The sequence below is a fragment of the Phoca vitulina genome, unplaced genomic scaffold (genome assembly GCF_004348235.1).
Source record: "Phoca vitulina isolate PV1807 unplaced genomic scaffold, GSC_HSeal_1.0 scaffold11, whole genome shotgun sequence".
Taxonomy (NCBI): Eukaryota; Metazoa; Chordata; class Mammalia; order Carnivora; family Phocidae; genus Phoca; species Phoca vitulina.
In genome coordinates, this window is record NW_022589714.1 from 45,775,140 (window position 1) to 45,792,785 (window position 17,646).

Below are 17,646 nucleotides of genomic sequence, written 5' to 3' on the forward strand. Positions count from 1 at the left end.
TCCCCTCAGACTGGGGCTCCCTGAGGGCAGGGCTGTGTCTCCCCTCAGACTGGGGCTCCCTGAGGGCAGGGCTGTGTGTCCCCTCAGACTGGGGCTCCCTGAGGGCAGGGCTGTGTGTCCCCTCAGACTGGGGCTCCCTGAGGGCAGGGCTGTGTCTCCCCTCAGACTGGGGCTCCCTGAGGGCAGGGCTGTGTCTCCCCTCAGACTGGGGCTCCCTGAGGGCAGGGCCGTATCTCCTCCTGTCTCTGACTGGAGAGTCCCAGCCTCTACTCCCTACTCTTTTAAGCCTCCCAGATGGGAGGGTGGGACCCTCAGGCTCCCCCCTTCAGCACCAGCAAAGAGGTCTTATTGTAACCTTTCTAGTGCTTTCTCCCTTTGCTGGGGCCCTGGAGACTTCTGACCTCACCACCCAGTGCGTGGTTGTCTTCTCGCTGCCACTGAACTGAAAATGATTCCTTGGGGGAAAGCAGGGAGGAAAGGGGCCCTGAGCTCTGTTCCCTGGCCTTGATTTAAGGAACAAAAGAAGCTAAGCTCCAGGCTGCTGTGCGGACAGCTGAAGGGTTTTATGCTCTTTTGGGGAAAAAATACATTTGCCTGTTGGAAAAAAATTTCTCTTTGAGCTCTCCAAAGACAGAAAGTGGAGACAAAGCACTTATGGCCTGGTGTGTCTGCGCCCTGTGGTTGGGGCCCTGCTCCGGGGCAGAAGACCTGGTTTCCTCCCCGTCGGCTTCTTACTGGCTGTGTGCCTGTGGGCAGGTCACTCACTGTCTCTCAGCCCTGGAGTCCTCAGCGCATCGGGGTGAGGGTCACGGAAGAGCTTTCAAGTGCTGCGCGGGTGTACATTGTTGCAGTGGGGGAAACTGAGACCGTCAAGATGGCTGCCATCAGAAACATGATGTGTGTGTGGGTGTGGGTGGGTGTGTAGGTGGGTGTGTATGGAGGAGAAGTTAGTTGAAACATGACTTCCAGGGCCTCGTCCAGAACTGCAAAACTGGGCCCTGGGCGTGGGGCCCAAGAATCTGCCTTTCTACAAGGCAGGACAGGGGCGCGTCTCAGGAAGTGAGAGGCCCATTGCTCATGGGGGGGAAGGCATCCTCTCAAGGCTATGAGAGTAGCTCTGTGGGCCCTGGGGCTTCAGTTAGGACAGGCACTTGGGGTGAGGCACAGAGAGGGGCAAGTGTGAAATAAGGGACCGGAGAGGGTGTAGGATGCAGGGACTTAGGCAAAGGGGCAGAAGGGCTTCAAAGCTGCGTGGGGGAAAGGACAGGAGGCCAAGGAGGAACCTGAGGCTGGGGTGAGCAGGGCTGCTGTCAGCCAGTGGGGAGATTCAACACAGACTCATAATAGGGTGCTGGGGGTGTATGCGTTGGGGGTGGGCTTCCTTGGACAGGCAAGGGGAAGTGGTTTGTGTTTGCCATCCTGTGTGTCCTTTCTCACCAAGTGAACCTCAGCGCTGGGCCAGTGATGACCCTCTGACCAGCCTCACTATGCCCAAGTGCTCCAGGGCAGTCCTGACGGAGGAACTGTGTTAGCCCTACTTTACAGATGGGGAAACTGAGGCCCGAGGAAGACAAGGCATTTGGCCAGGCACTTAGCCATCAGGCTGTATAGCGGCCGGCCCTGACCATGATCAGACACCATGCCGGTGGAGAGACAGCCTCACTCAGCCATATGGCCATTCCTTTTGGTCTTCCTTCATCCATCCCATCTGCCAGCCCCCCGGCTCTGAGTCGTGTGCCGGGCTGGCCTGCAGCAGAGGTGGGGTCCCTAGCATGGAGGAGCAGCTGGTCGGTGTGAGAGATCGATGCCCCCCTCATTTTGCAGCCCAGCGTGTGCTGAGTAGGGACGTGGGGTCCTACAAGTCAGAGGGTCGCACACTACAGGCCAAAGAGAGCTCAGGGGAGGGGAGAAGAAATGGTTGTTGATCAGGGCCTGTTCAGGGAAGGCAGAATCGAGGAGGATAGATAGGAATGGGTCTGGGAGGATGATGACGATAATCTCAGCAGGGAGGAGGGACCAGGGTTTTTGTCATCCTCAGGTGCTATGGCAGGCTGACCCAAGCCCCAGGACTCAGTAATGAGGTCACTGGGCAGGGAGCCACTGAAGCTACATGGCTGGTTCTATTTCTCAGTCCACATGTGTGCCTCTCGCCCAGCTGGGAGGGTGGGCAGAGCCAAGGAAAGCCCTGCCTGCTTCTCTTTGAAGATAAGACCCCATCTCTCCCTACCTCTGTCTCTCTGTCTCTCCTCCTCTGTTCTCCCCCCCCCCCCCCCCCCACACACATACACACACAGAGGCTGAAATCCAGGGTCTCACTAGCCTAAACATGACAAAACCTGAGTTCCAGACCCAGACCTTGGAGAAGTCAGAGGCCCTCTCCTGAGTCTCATATTCCTTTTATTTTTAATATATTTAATTTAATTTAACTTATTTATTTGTCAGAGAGAGAGAGAGAGAGAGGACAAGCAGGGGGAGGGGAAGGCAGAGGGAGAAGCAGGCTTCCCGCTGAGCAGGGAGCCCAACGTGGAGCTCAATCCCAGGACCCCAGGATCATGACCTGAGCTGAAGGCAGCCGCTTAACCAACTGAGCCACCCAGGCGCCCCGAGTCTCATATTCCTGATTTGTAAAGGAATTGGAAAAGGTGACGTCAGAGGTCTCGTCCAGCTTGAATGTTCTAAGGTTTTGCGCAATTATAGAATTTCATTATAGAATTCAAAGATAAACCCCGGCACTCTCTTTAATAAAGTCCTCTCTGCCGCACCGCCCCCCCAACCTTCTTTATTACTTCCAGCTCCTCACCATGCCTCAGGTTCCACCATAGTAGAGGCTCCTCTTTGGTGTGAAGGCATTTTGTCCTTTACTGAAATCAGAACAGACACTTCTGCCCCCAAACCTAGCACACTGCAGGAGGAGGTCAAGCCAGGTATCGGTCAGCCCACTTTGGTGTGGATGAACATATATAAAAATGGTATCTTACCTGTTCCCCCCCACTCCCCCGCCCCCTTCAGAGCCGTCTTGCCTGTCATTTCATCTGCTGCTCCCTGCAGTGGGCTGGGAGGTTTATCAGATGGTCTCCAAAGTGACAGCAGGCCAGAGCAGGTCTGGTGCAGGAGTGGTGGAGACCAGCAGAGGGGGTGTGTGTCTTGGGGTCCTGGAGGGCTAGCTGGGGGTGGCTGCCTTTGGGGAAGAGGCCCCTGAATGAAGAGAGTGGAACAGAGGGTGGGGATCTGTGAGAATCGGGAGCTAGTATTTGCAGAACACTTAGCTCCGGCCTGACCCATCACTGGGGTTCAAGAGGGGGAGCCGTGATCACACGGAAGCAGGGCAAGAGCGGCTCGCCCCCTGTTCAACACCTCTCAGTCCCCCAATGTGTCCATCATCCTGCTGCCTTGCCTTCAAGTCTGATTATCAGGGCCACGTGTTAGCTTCTGGCCTTGACCACAGAAGGACCCTGTTCAAAATCAGTCTGCATCCCGTGGGGGTGTCCTTGGTTCATCTATCAGCATAGGTGAGAGAGCCAATAAACTGGCTCTACCTAGAGCCCTCAGGGAATGGGACATGAGGTGGCTAAGGCTTGTTTGCTTGATTTTACCTTTTTTTTTTTTTTTTGAGAGGTAGAGATGTGGTAAAAGAATTTCTAGAACAGGCTAGGCCATTGGACAGATGGAGATCTGGCTCGAGAGTGAGGTCCTGCGGGATGCGGGGTACCCAGCGCGCATGGCGCTGGTGGGGGTGGGAGGTGGGCAGCCGGACCCCTCAGGAAGCAGGGCTGAGGGGCCTCCAGGGCCTGCCCTGTGCCAGCTTTAATGAGCACCCAGTAGATGTGGCCGAACGAGCCTCCTCTTCCTGTTTTGCCTGCGGCCAGGCCTGAGTCTCACCCCGGGCCTGACTCCACTGAGACCCTCCTTTCCTCTGCCTGTGCTGACTCTTCCTCTCTCCCCCTCTTTCAGGAACCTTTTGGACAAAGACATGTTTTCCAAGTCCGACCCACGTAAGTCCTGCTCTGACATTGACAACAGTAACAACAACAGCAACGACACTGAGACGGACTGCAGTGACACGCGGGAGCCCTTCCCCTGAGCGCTAACGCTGTGCCGGGCCCCGTGCCGGGTCCCGTGCCGGGTGCATCCAGGCTGCTGACTGTTTTACTGATACTGTCTGGAGAAGGAGAACTGCGGGTCTGACCCTTCCCAGGCCGCAGGAACTTGTGAAGACTCAGCCCAACCGAGGGGGTTCGCAGGGGTTCAGGGTGTCTGGGGCCAGAAGTTCTCAGTCCCAGGGAAACCAGTATGTTTCAGAGCCAGCCCCAACTGGCTGTGGTCTGGGGGGACGAGCACTGATTTTCGAGTCCAGGGATCTAGCCCTGAGCAATGCCATTCAACTCTCAGGTTGACAGGTCATTGGCCTCCTCTGAGCCTCAGTTTGCCCATCTGTGGAGTGGGGCTGATGATAGTAATAGGCCTCATGAGGCTGCTTTGGGCTCTAAAAGGATGACTGATTCGGGTTTGAGATGTTCTCTCCTTCCACATCTCTACAACTCAGTCCTCCACGAGCCCTCCATCATGTTCTGGCCCAGATGCGAACAGCCCCTGACCCCCTCCACGAGGGTGCCTCTCCCAGACATGCCTAAGTTCTAGCTGACTCCAGACCCAACAGTGCTACCCAGGCCAGAGTCTCCTGAGGTGCCTCCCCCTCCAGAACCCTCCCCATCTGGGGCCCCCACCTTCCTCTTGGCCCGGGGTCTTAACCCTGTTTTTCTCCTCTCCCCACAGTATGTGTCATGTATACCCAAGGGATGGAGAACAAGCAGTGGCGGGAGGTAGGTGGCCCCTCCCCCACCCCGGAAACATTGTCTGTCCCTCATTGTCTGTCTGTTTGTCTGACTCTGGAGACATCCCACCTGATGTGTTTTGAAGTGCAGCATCTAAGCCCCTGGGAAGGATAGTAAGGCGTGAAGAGCATGGAGTTTTGTCCCTGCTATTGCAGGAAGAAACATGGTGGAGGGGAAAGTTCCTGCCCTCTGTAAGCCAGTCTGAGGGAGAGATATGCCCTGGCCTCGGGGAGCCCCAGTCTGAGGGGAGAGACAACCCTGCCTCAGGGAGCCTCAGTCTCAGGGGGGAGACAAAGGGAGTCCAGGCCCAACAAAAAAGATCTAAGCCTGGATATAGCAGCTAGCACCATGTCTTACCTACACCAGCCTTCCCTTGGTTTCTGACCAACATGAGCATTCAGTTAGGTGATTCCCTTGCCTGGAAACCTTCAGTGACTCCTCTCTGCTTTGAATCAAGTCCCAACTCTTTAGCCTGGCCTCCAAGCTCTGCCAAGAGCCTGGGGAGTCCCTCCCAGATGACACAACAAGAATGAGAATAGCCAGTAAAGCTTCAGTAACCCAGACTTTATTAACAAACCTCCTCTTCCTTGTTGGTGGCTTGGCCAGAGCGTCACTTTCCCTGCTCCCCACCCCTTATCCCCCGGCATGGCAGGAGCAAGTGGCCGAAGGGGATGAATTTTACCCATAAAATGTATGGGAAATATTTCCCCAGGGGCCGGGCTAAAGTTTACTTTTTTCACCCTAAGACTCTAAGCCAATTAAAGTGGAAACCAGATTGCTGGAGAAACATTTAGCCTACTTAAGTGAACTAATTACTTTTGAGGCCTTTTGGCCAAGCTTCATAGAAAGCAGCAGCGTGCTAATGTAGTGATTCATTCAGGAAAGTCTGGAAGGGCCTCTTCAGAAGGGCACTGCTTACTAGCCATTAATGACATTCAGTAATTGCGACTTGTCTCCATTTGGGTCAGGGTCCCTGATTGTCTACGTGGCATCATTTCCACCCGCACCCTCAGGGTGGAGCAGACGAAAGGCGGGAGACCTCGCTGCTGGCTCTAGCCCTTTCTGGAGGTGGAATCTGGAGCAAGTTGCTTACCCTCACTGTGCCTCAGTTTCCACCTATGTAATATGGGGATAACACCTCCCTGGTAGGCCTATGGTGAGGGCGAAACAAGGTGATGGATGTAAGGTGGGTGGTGTGTAGTCATTGCTTGGTAAATCCCATTGCATAGCATCATCCAGAATGTGCGGGGCCTCCGGTCACTCCCCCAGTTGGTCAATATTTGCAACAGTAAAAATTTATGTGTCCCAGGCAACATACCAGGTGCGGTGGGGAAAGAGGGAGATAGTCAAAAGAGCAGAGCTTCACCAAAATCATGAGCTGGACTCGGAGTTTGTCGCCTAGAAGGGGAGAGTCACCTGTGTGAATAATCCTAACAGAGGAAACGGGGAGCAGAGAAGTATCCATGAGAATAAGAGGGGAGTTCAGAGGAGAGAAAGTTCCAGCCAGCATGCCATGTTTAGCCAAAGCACTTTGATAGCTCATTGGACTTTTACAAATCAAATGTGACCAAACACAAGGCATCTGGCCAAGGGGTGCGTGCTGTGGAGCAGAGGAGAATGGGGGTCAGGAGGAACTTCAGGGATCGTCCAGCTCTACCTTGTCGGGCCAGGACCGGCCTCCGGTGGTGGAAGCAGGGCAGCAGGACCCCAGTGCAGTGGGAGCACCCTCTTGGAGGAGCTGGGTTTCAGTGAAGCTGGGGGACATGGCACGAGGGCCCAGCAGCACAGCTGGTGGCAGAAGCGAAGGCACAGAGGGGGACCAACATGGGCAGGTCTGTCCAGCGCCTGGGTGGCTGGGCGAAGTAATAAGGGGCTATTTATAAAGGAGCGCTCGGGGTTTAGGGAAACCAGTGAGGGGTGATGAATCACCAGGCTGGCAACAGTAGAAAGCCATTGCTACTCCCGGCCTGAGGAGGTCAGGGGAGGCCGAGGTTCCTGGAACCCCAGGGGGACTTCCCAAGAGGAGCCCGGGCAACATCACTCTCTTTCCGCCCTCTGCTCTCCTGCCGGTGCTTCCCCCTGGTATAACCCCACCGACGGCCCTAGCGTGGGGGACTGTGGATGCCATCCACTGAGGTCTGCCTCCCGGGCACAGGGCAGGGTGGACAAGGCAGTGAATCCAGAGGGGCAAAGCGAGACAGCCCAGGATGGACAGCGAGCAGATGAGCGAGGTGGGGCAAAATAGGGGAAGAGGCGACTAAGGGAGCTCACGGCTGTCAGGCTGAGGGCAGCTGGGGCTGTGGGGTCAGGATGTCAGGGCAGGAGGGTCCCTAGAGATCAGAGAGGCTGCCCCATGGACAGTCAACACCACACGCAGCCTTCAGGGGTGATGGTGGCAGAGCTCAGGTTTCAAGCTATTTCTGGAGAAGAGAAGACGCGCTCAGATATACCGGGACCCCGTTTCTTTGCCTGATGCTCTCTATGACCCACAGAGGACAGTATCAGGAATGGAAAATTTAAAGCAAAAAATCCAGATCCATCTCTGGAACTGTCCCTGGGATGGAAGACTGCTTTTGCTCGTAAACAGGAACGGGCTCCCACCTGTTAGTTCCTTGCAAAACGTCTGTTAGCAGAACCTTGGCCGAGAGGTAATTATCCTGTGACCAGGAGGAGTCAAGTGCAGGCACGGCAGCTTCTTCAGGCCAGGTCCAGACCCCGGGCTTTGCGCAAGGCGACAGAGGGATGAAAGATGTTCCCTCAGCCCCTGGCTGCCGGGCTTCAGCTGATTTTAACTGTTTGGGTCATTTTAAATGCCTTCTGAGAAAGCTCCATCTTCCAGCACCTAAATCTGTCAATGCGTTTTATGAAAATTGACTCAAGATATAATTTTAGCCCAGGAAATCGAGCACTATTTGCATCAAGGTTCGCCAGGGCCTTCTGCGTGTCCCAGGGAAGGCAGGATGACCAGGTAGGAAGGGTCCCAAGAACCTTCTCACTGGGAGGAGGGATGTAATAGGGAGCGCCTCTCCGTTCCCCATTTGAAAAACGTGTGGGCGGGTGATCCCTGCCCCTCCCTTGCCAGACAGCTGTCCTGGTCAGGGGCGGGGGGGCCTTGGAAACGAGGAGATGGGTATTACAGAATCTTAGGGTGTCCCCTGCTGGACTCACGCTGCCTGCCAGGGATTGGTCCCACACATCCCTGCCAGAGCACTATTTTTGAGCAACCTCGGTTCCTAGAACATTTAACACCCACTGGGAATGACAGTTCATCTCTAAATGTCAACAAGAATGTGTGGATAGCTACTGTGTGCCACCCTAGAATGCTGGGGATGCAAAGGGGGACCAGACACTGTTTACAACCAGAGGAACTCCCTTTGGATTCAGGAAGAGACCAATAATGACAATAACAGCAATAGAGAATACTAATAGCAGAGGCGTCCGACTTGAAGCATCAGACTTTGGCTCAGGTCATGATCTCAGGGTCCTGGGGTTGAGCCGTGGGTCAAACCCCTGTTCGGCCCGCACTCAGCAGGAAGTGTGCTTCTCCCTCACCCTCAGCCCCTCCCCCTGCTTGTGTTCTCTCTCTCTCAAATAAATAAAATCTTTTAAAAAAGAAAAGAATGCTAATAGCAGACATTTCTGTAACAGTGATATGCTGGGCACAGGTTCCAAGTATTTACATATAGTAAATAATTTAATGCTCACAACCACCCCATTCAGAAGGTATTATTACTACTATTATTATATTTATTGGCCCCATTTCCCAGAGGAGGAAATTGAAACAGAGAGAAGTTAAATGTGAGAGCAACTTCTGGAACAATGATATTTAAGATCCAAAATAGTTATATATAAGGGGCAAAATTCCATTCATCCCAAATTCAAACCTCCTTAGATGCACAGAGGAAGTTGATTTTCTCTTCTGCATGTTCTTTCTCTCTCTTTTTTTTTTTTTAAAGATTTTATTTATTTATTTGAGAGAGAGAGAATGAGAGAGAGCACATGAGAGGGGGGGAGGGTCAGAGGGAGAAGTAGACTCCCTGCCGAGCAGGGAGCCCGATGCGGGACTCGATCCAGGTACTCCAGGATCATGACCTGAGCCAAAGGCAGTCGCTTAACCAACTGAGCCACCCAGGCGCCCCTCTGTTCTGCATGTTCTTTCTCTCAATATCTGAGGACAGCTCACACAGCCCTATTAGTCCACTTTTGGGCAGATTTATTTATTTATTTATTTATTTATTTATTTATTTATTTATTTTTAAAGATTTTATTTATTTGAGAGAGAGAGGGCACATGTGGGGGCGGCGGGGGGGACAGAGGGAGTGGGAGAAGCAGGGTCCCCGCTGGGCAGGGAGCCCACCGCGGGGCTTGATGCCAGGACCCTGGGATCATGACCTGAGGCGAGGGCAGACCCTTAACCGACTGAGCCACCCAGGTGCCCCCAGTTTGGGACAGATTTAGAAAGTGATTATTTCTATCAGTACTTCCTCTCTATATCACTGTCTCTTGTCCCTTTACCAGTCGGATCACACCCCTGGACCCTGGGTCCAGGCATCAATGTTTTCCCCAGAGGGGGTGTCCTGCACCACCCACTTACTTGTCCAAACAGGATTCTCCCAGCTCAAACTTCGCGATTGTATTTTTGACCCTCAATGGGAGATTTTGTATTTATCTTTGTTATTTAGTAGACTTGTCATTTGGTAGATTCAGTCTGTTGTCTGGCTGTGAAGATCATGTTGAATTATGATCGTGCTTTTGGCATCTTGGTTCTGCCTCCTAGTCCTAGGTTAGCTGCGGTCGCTGTCCACAAGAATGATAAAGGGTGGCACGGGACAGAGTGTTGTGGTTCCCCACTGGAGATCTTTTCCCAGATTGACCTCATTCCTCTAGCTGGTTTTTGAGATACTCTGTTCAGCCACCAAGGAGCTACATAATCTGGTTATAATCCATCCCATTTTTCTCGATCTGTTCTCTAAGGGCTTCATGAATAACCATCCTTTGCCTTGTCAGATGAGGCCCTGAACTTGACGTCTAGAACCCTGCATTCCCATCTCAGCTCTGAGATTTATTAACTCTGTGACATGGGTGAGGTCTTTATCTTCTCTGAGTCTCAGCTTACTCATCTGTAAAATGGGACTCGGAGTGAGTCCTTCTTAGGAGGACCAGCTAAAATTACGCTTGTGAAAATACCTCGCAGTACTCACGGCAATGCGCCGTCGCCTAGCTTGAGCACCTAGGCACTCTGTCACAGTGGGAACAGCCGTACCTGGAGACCCTGTGGACTAAACCAAACCCGAGTCCCCTTCTCGACCTAGGGCTCCAAGACCCAATTGGCTTTAAGGAGTGAGGGCTTCCAGGAGAAGTGAAACATGTCGACCTTGTGTGGGAAGGGTCCTTCCTCAGGAGGGGCTCTTCCAGGAAATGCTGGACCCAGGGACACCTTCGTCACTGTGCTATGCCCAAAGAGCATTGCAGCGTGGCACGCTGGCTCAGTGGGGGACCCCCATTCCCTGCCCCTCTGGTGCTTTGTCCCGGGTTGTCTCCTCTTAGTCTGCCCACAACACCTTGCATCTCTGAGTGGTGGCCTGCCTGGCTCTTGCCCCCTTCCAGACCCCAGTCATCCTCCCTGGCTCTGGCCTTGAAGTTCACCCCCATGCTCACCCCCGGCAGCCAGTGTTTTTTCTCCTTCTCCTGAACAGAAAAGGGCTTTTTCCTAGTTCCAGCGGCTCTCAAAATCACAGCTCAGGAATTCAGCTGTTTCGCCTGGGAGACAGTAAACATCAGCTTCTTAGCCTGGTGTTCGAACGTCTCCTGCTTGGACTACCCTAAAATTGGCTGTAAGAGAGGAACTGGTCCCGAGTGAGCCCCTGTGGGTGCTCTGCTGGCTCATCCCTAACCCTCAGCCACCTATAAGAAGCTGCAATGGGTCTATGTCACTGATGGGAAACTGAGGCCAGGACAGTTAAAGCGGCTTGTCCATGGCCATGCTGTGAATTGGTGCAGGATTGGGATTCACATCTGTTCTGAAGCCTCCTAAACCTGGATGGCTGTCCAGTGCTGTCAGGCCTTTTGGGCAGCTCTGCTTCCACACAACCTTGACCCCGAGCCCACACGACCACGAAAGCAGGACTCAGGCTGATTTCTGCCACGTGCACTCGCCGGCTAAGTTGAACCATATGGATTTGCGTTTGAAAATTTGAAAAGAAATGGCAATTTCACGTAGTCTAATGGTCAGGTTAGACTCTAATCTAATATTAGCAAGTGGCCCCTAATGACCTGCGTGTCCTTATCAGCTCAGCGAGGTCCCAGGGCCTGCTTCTCGCCTTAAAGGCTCATCGGAGGCCGGCCGATGAGAGATGCTATTCCAGCACTGGGGAGGGTCAGGCCGCTTCTGCTGACAGGACAGCCCCGGGGTATCAGAAGCCCAGGCCCACTCCCAAGGCATGAGGTCTCTGCAGGCTCTCACGCCTTGTTTGTGCAAGTGCTTAAGTGCTTCTACGGCACTTCAACCACACGTGTGTCTCTCCACACCTTCCTGCTGGCGGTGGAAAGTCCTTGCTAACCTCTGTGTGTGAAAAGGGTTCTCCAGTGCCCGGGAGATCATGTATCTGAGGTGACGTCTCCTAGTTAGGGCTTTCAAATGTAATGTCCACCCCTGAGATGGAGGAAACTCACTTAAAAAAATTATTTTATTTTATTTTTTAAAGATTTTATTTACTTTTTGACAGAGAGAAAGACAGGGAGAGAGGGAACACAAGCAGGGGGAAGGGCAGAGGGAAAAGAAGATCCCACTGAGCAGGGAGCCCGATGCAGGTTTCCATCCCAGGACCCTGGGATCATGACCTGAGTCAAAGGCAGACGCTTCACTGACTAAGCCACCCAGGCGCCCCCCAAAATAATTTAAAATAATATATTATAGACAATAGAACAAAAGACAAGCTGTTGGACTCCAGGCTTTTCCCACCTCACAGCATGTCCCCTGCCTTCTTCCCTAGCTCTGTCCCTCTCCTTGCACCCAGACATTCAGAGCCCCCAGGCTGGCCTACTTCCACCCTCATGCTGTTCCTCTAGAGGAAATCCTATAGCCATGCACATGCCTTTCTCCGACTGAGCCACTTTTGGCCCTCTCTCAGCCCCCCAGGCACCCCTGCCCCAGCAGCCAAGATTGTGCCCCAATAACTCTGATGGTTTAAGGTACTCAAAGAATCAGCCAAGATGGTTGGAAAATCTGCCGTGTAACAGCAGACCTCCTTTAGGATGTGCCTGGTGCGTGCCCAGCATCAGGTCTCCTACTTGTCCCCGACGCTTATAACGGCTTTGCAGGCAGGTACAGATTATTTCCAGACCTCAGAGAGCTGGCGGGACTTGCTCCAGGTGCCATGGCTAGGAAGCCAGGGTCCTCTCCCTACTGAACCACAGAGGAGGGTCGGTGTCGTGGGCAGTTCCTGGTTTGTGTCAGGACCTCGGTATTTAGAGCTGCGTGACCGTGTACTAGATGGTTGTTCTCTTTGGGCCTTCGGTTTCTCACCTGTAAAATGGACAGCTAACAATACTTACCCGGCTGGATTGTCTAAGGATTAAAGAGAACATAGCATAAGGTGGAGGAACCAGGCAGGCAGTTGGTAAGAGGCAGCTCTTGTTCATAGTATCATCGACGGGCTCTAGGTGCTGGGCAACACACCAGGCAGTTGATAGGCTCTATCCCCGGTAACCCATTCTATAGATAGCAGCAGGGAGGCCAAGAGACAGGAAGTAACTTGAGTAAGGGACTGTGGTATCCTCCAGGGTACAAAGCTATAGCAGCGAGGTCCCTGCCCTCAGAGACCTTATGCGGAGCTGGGGAGACCAGACACAGACATGGAAGAATCTAAAAGCCTTATTTTCTTCATCTTGGTGAGAGTGTTGGAGCAGATCCTCTCAGAGGCCCCAAGCTCCAGACGGTAACTAGACCAGGAGCCACCCAAGTAGTTTAGACGTGAATTCTTAGCACTTAACAGCAGGGAGAGGTCCGGGAGGCCTGGGAGAGCTTCCAGGGGGAGGTGGCACCAGACCTGGGACTTGAAGGATAGTGGGGAGAAGAAAGGGCATTCCGGGAACGGGGCTTGCCATGAGCGAGGCCTGGTGGTGGGAGCGTCCTGTGTGTCTAGGAGCCGGCAGTGACTCAGTCTGGCTAAGGCCCAGGCTGTGTTGGAGGGAGGGGAAAGATGAGCTGAGGAAGGGAGGGCCGTGCCCCATTGGGAACCCTGCTGGGAGTACGAGGTCTTCGATTTAATCACAGTTTCCAAAGAGTCAGCAGTCAGTGAACAAGCATTTATTGAGCACCTACTATATGTCGCCCGCTGATTCAGGCACATAGTGGAGAATAAGCCAGGCAGAGTCCCTACTCTGGAGAGGCTTAGTGCAATCAGCAAAGAAATTGGATAATTTCAGGTATAGTTTGATAAGTGCTATGAAAAAGATAAAAGAGAGTGACCAGGGAGGAGGGTACTGCTTTCATTAGGGGGCCAATGGAGTCCCTTCTGAGGGGCTGGTGACTCTAATTGAGTCCTGAGTGTTGCCATGCATAAGTCTGGGAGGGGATGTTCCAGGCAGGGGGTACAGCAGGTGCAAAGGCCCTGAGGTGGGAACAAGCTCACTGCGCTCAAAGGACAAAAAGAAGGACTGTATAATTTGAGTGGTGGGAACAATGAAGACAGTGGGTGATACGGGGGCAGAGGTTTGTAGGGGCAGATCCTCTAGGGCTTCATAGGCCACGTAGGACTCCAAACACTGCTCTAAGTGTAAACACTGCTCTAGCTTCTAGAAGCTATTTGAGGGTTTTGAGCAGAGTAGTGACAGAGCCCCGTTTGTGTTTTGGAAAGACAGCTCTGGCCACTGTGTGCAGAGCCGATTACAGGCGGAAGGACAGAAACAGAAAGACAATTTGCAGTCTCATGGAGCTCCTGGGATGAGACAGTAGTGGGCAAGGGCAGTGGGGATCCAGTTTGTCCAGTGGCCAAGGGTTTAAATGTGAAATGAAATGACCCTCTGCCACCATACTCTGAGCCCAATTTGGGATCCCTGATGACCAACATAGGACCCGACCCCAGTCACACGACACGGACCTCTATCAAAAGATTTCAAGTAATGAATGGATCATTATTATTGCTAAATCTCAAAGCAGGAGACATGCCTCTCTAGTTGGTGGTGCCAAGGCAAGCGTGGGGTTGGCTTTCTGGACTCTCTGTTTTTGCAGAGAGGAGTCTGCCTCTTCAAGGAAAGGTCCCACTTGAGCCTCGGGGCCCGTGGACAGCCTCTCGTGGCCTTTGCTCTTATCACGCAACTGGATTTTCAGGGTCCTCCCTCACCATCAGCACGAGCAAACAGTCTGGGACCGAGGCCTGCCTTTGGGGACCAGATGGGTCACGGGCACTTGCTCATAGTCTTAGGGTTAGGGCTTTAGAATCTGCTTTGGCACAGCCAGGTGCCATCACGGTGTCCCTTGAAATCTTGACTCTGTCACTTCCCTTAAACTCTCTGAGCTTTAGGTTTTTTTCCTCAGTAAATGGGATCCCGATGCCTGCTCACCGGGCTGTGGTGGGAACTTTAGGACAGAATCGTTCAGCACAGTGCCTGGCTATGCTCAACCCTTATAAATATTATTACGCAATCCCGTCAGACAAAGCCGGGAGGAGGCTCTGCCCCCTGTCTTGCTGCTCCCTCTGTGGGAGGCCGATGACGACATTTCCTAGGGCTGGTGTGGTTTCTACGTCAGCAGAGCCCCATGATCCCCCTTGGCCCTCACCACACCCCAGACGAGGAAGCAGAGGCACAGAGGGGTCCCTGCTTGGCCCAGCAACTCAGCTAGAGAGTGTGGAACTGGGGCGTGATACGGTCTTCTGAGTCTGCCCATCTGGCCAGGCTGCTGTTGGAGGGGGCTTTTCTAGATCCCGGGTTTGATGTGGTGCGTCAGGGGCCAACTGTGAACTTGTGTGTCTCCTGACGCCCCTCTCCCCACTCAACCAGAGATGTTTTGAGTTCTGTTAATACATTTGACAGGAGGCCAAGATTTCATCTGAAGAAAGGCGTTTGCTTTCCTGGTAAACCCCAAGGTTCTAGTGCAGGTCATTCAGTGGCTGATAAATCCCTTTCCTCTTCAGTGTTAGCATCCAGGTGCCCTTTACGGTTGTGGCTGAGCCATCGAGAGCGTGGGCTCCAGAGTCAAGGGGACTGGGTCCAAATCTGGGCCACCACCTTCCTGGCTGGGGCTCTTGGGCAAGTGCCCCGGCTCACAAGCCTGCTGTGAGGAGTAAAGGAGCTAATTCTCATAAAGCGCCTGGCAAGAGACAACGCTCAACAGTGGCTCTATGGATGAAGCCCCAAAGTGAGAAACCCGAGCTTCACCGGGAGGAAACACCGTGGGTGGTATCACTTCAGACACCCTCATGCCACTTGGCAGGAGTGGTAGACATTTTGGGGTGCTCTGGAGGACAAGTGCCTTTAGGGCGGGGCTCGCTCGGGGCGCTCCCCCCACAGGCTGCAGCCGGACCCAAGGCTCAGCTGCCCAGGGGCACGGGCCGGTGGAGACTTTTTTGCCAGCGACTTGGCAGCTAGGCCATTCCCCCAGGAGCTGGGACTTTTTAACAGATTATCTGGGACAATGGCTAATTAGGAACTAAGCCTTTTGTCAGGAAGCCTTTCATTATAAGCTTGGCTGCTGCTGATGTCTGGGGCCAGAGAGGGAAAATTCTCTGTCCAGGCCTGAGCAGGGGGAAGGCCTGTGGAGCCTCCGGTCTCCTCATTCACCTCTGCCTTTCCTCACCTAGAGGCCTTAATGCAACAGGAAATGGTCTGGAAGGCACCGGGTCACAGAAGTCATGGTTCACTCTGCTTGGCTTTAGGTCAGCTCCTTCCTCTCTCTCGGCCTAGTTTTCCTCGCTCTCCAAGGAGAGAGGGTGCCCACAGAATCCTGGAACCCTCTAATAGGGAACCTCAGAGAACTTTCCAGACCCAAGATGGTACGCATTGAACCAGGTCCTCTGTGCTCCTCCTTGAAACCCGGGCCCTCTGTCCTGGTGTCCAGATCTCAGGCCATTCTCCAGCCTCAGGAACCTACTTGGGCCCCTGTTCCCAGCACTCAGCTTGCTGCCTTTTCCAATTTCTAATTGAGTCAGTTAGCTTTCTGGCCTCTGATTTTAATCCTGGTGAACATGATTCATGAGGGGCCAGGGCTGGGCTCTGCAGCAGGGCTTTTAGAATCCCCAGTTAAGGAGCCATCAATTATATATGAAAATTATAGGGGAGCTCCGGTTGGGGAAGGGTGGGCAGCTTTGAGGTGGAGAGCCGTCTGTCAGCTCTGGCCTCCTTCTGTCCCAGGCGGCATAGCCACTGGGGGCTTTGCAGCTGGGGGGAGGTCTCTGGAGCTTCGTCCAGCTGTAATTTGTAAAAAGGCCAGAGCTGCTTAAATCTGGGGCCGTGAACATTGTTCAGGCTTGCAGAGCCACCCACTTATTACTGAGGCAGGGGACCGCAGTGAACACCATGGGACTGACTCGATGGCTCCATCACTCCTGGGAGACCTGGTCCTCCCTCCCCACAACTGGGTGCCTCTGGGAGGTCCTTCTGGCCTCCTGGAGCTCTGTTCTCTCATCTGTAAAATGGGGATTACAATAATAACGTCTCCATGGGGTCACTGGGGGGGTTGAGTGAGATCATGGATGTGGAAGTGTTTTGAAGATAGGGAGTCACGATACCAAGCAGAAGGAGGAGGAGGATTTGATGGAAGGAAGACCTGAGAGAAACCTGACAGAGAGGGTGACAGGTTTCTGGGAGAACAGGGCACTGCTCTGAGCTGGAGCTAACCTGACCTGGGCTCCCACCACAGCCCTTTTCCTAATTAGCTGTGACCTGTGTCAGAGCGCGCCCCCCACCCCGCTTCTCTGCCTCTCTTTTCTCATTGCTTGAGAGGATTTGATTCCTGCCAGCTCCAAAGTCTTCAGGTTCTAGGTCAACTTGTTAATCAATAAATCTTTATGGAAATCATAGGAGGGGCCAGGAGTGTGTGTGTGTGTGTGTGTGTGTGTGAATGGTCTATAGGGATTGGAAGTGTGGGTGGGGGGTGAGCAGAGGAATAGGTCAGGGGCACTCACCTGTGCCCTGTGACCTAGAGCCTCCCCAACCCACAGGAAGAGTCAGCAAGGTGAAAGAGAGAGCAAGCATTGAAGAAGTTCAGAGGTTCAGCTGCAGTAGGAAAACAACAGGAGTAAAGACTGGATAGGACATAGTCCAAGCCTCATTCACAGTATTGACCTCTGATTGGTTAGTGACTACATCAACTCCTTCCTGATTTGGAACCAGGCCAGACAGCCTGGGTTCGAATCCTGTTTCTACCACCCACCAGCTGTATGACCTTGGGCAAGTCACTCCAGCTCTCTGAGCCTTATCTTAGTTCATTTATCTGTAACATGGGGATAACAGTACTGCTTCATAAAGTTGTTATGAAGATTAAATGAGACAAAATGTGGGAAACACTTAGCACCTGGCTGCCTTTAGGGCTATGTGAGGGTTATTTTCAGTCCTGAAGATAAGCTCTGCAGCAGAGATGTTCCGGGTCCAGCTTCACGCACATTTCCTTCTGTCCTTCCCCTGGAGAAGGAATGCTTTGCTCTGTCTTAGCAGTGGGGAAATGTACCCTCTGAGGGGCTATTTTAGGTAGCCTCCCGTAGTAAATAAGAAGCAACAGAACTCTGGCCAGTTGGGGGGTCCTAAACCCAGGACCTAGCTACCCCTAGCTCGGGGCCCCAGTGCCCTCCAGCTGTGGGTATTTGCAGGGAGTTGC

General features: G+C 53.2%; 1 protein-coding gene across 2 annotated transcripts in view; it reads left to right on the plus strand.

The window, feature by feature from the left end:
- CPNE5 (copine 5) overlaps positions 1–17,646 on the plus strand; it is an 88,654-nt gene that overhangs the window by 10,864 nt on the left and 60,144 nt on the right. For both annotated transcript variants that reach the window (XM_032409919.1, XM_032409920.1), the window contains exons 2-3: positions 3,952–3,992; positions 4,774–4,820. In XM_032409919.1, the coding sequence (XP_032265810.1) occupies positions 3,952–3,992; positions 4,774–4,820 (88 nt within the window). The remainder of the gene's footprint in view (positions 1–3,951; positions 3,993–4,773; positions 4,821–17,646) is intronic.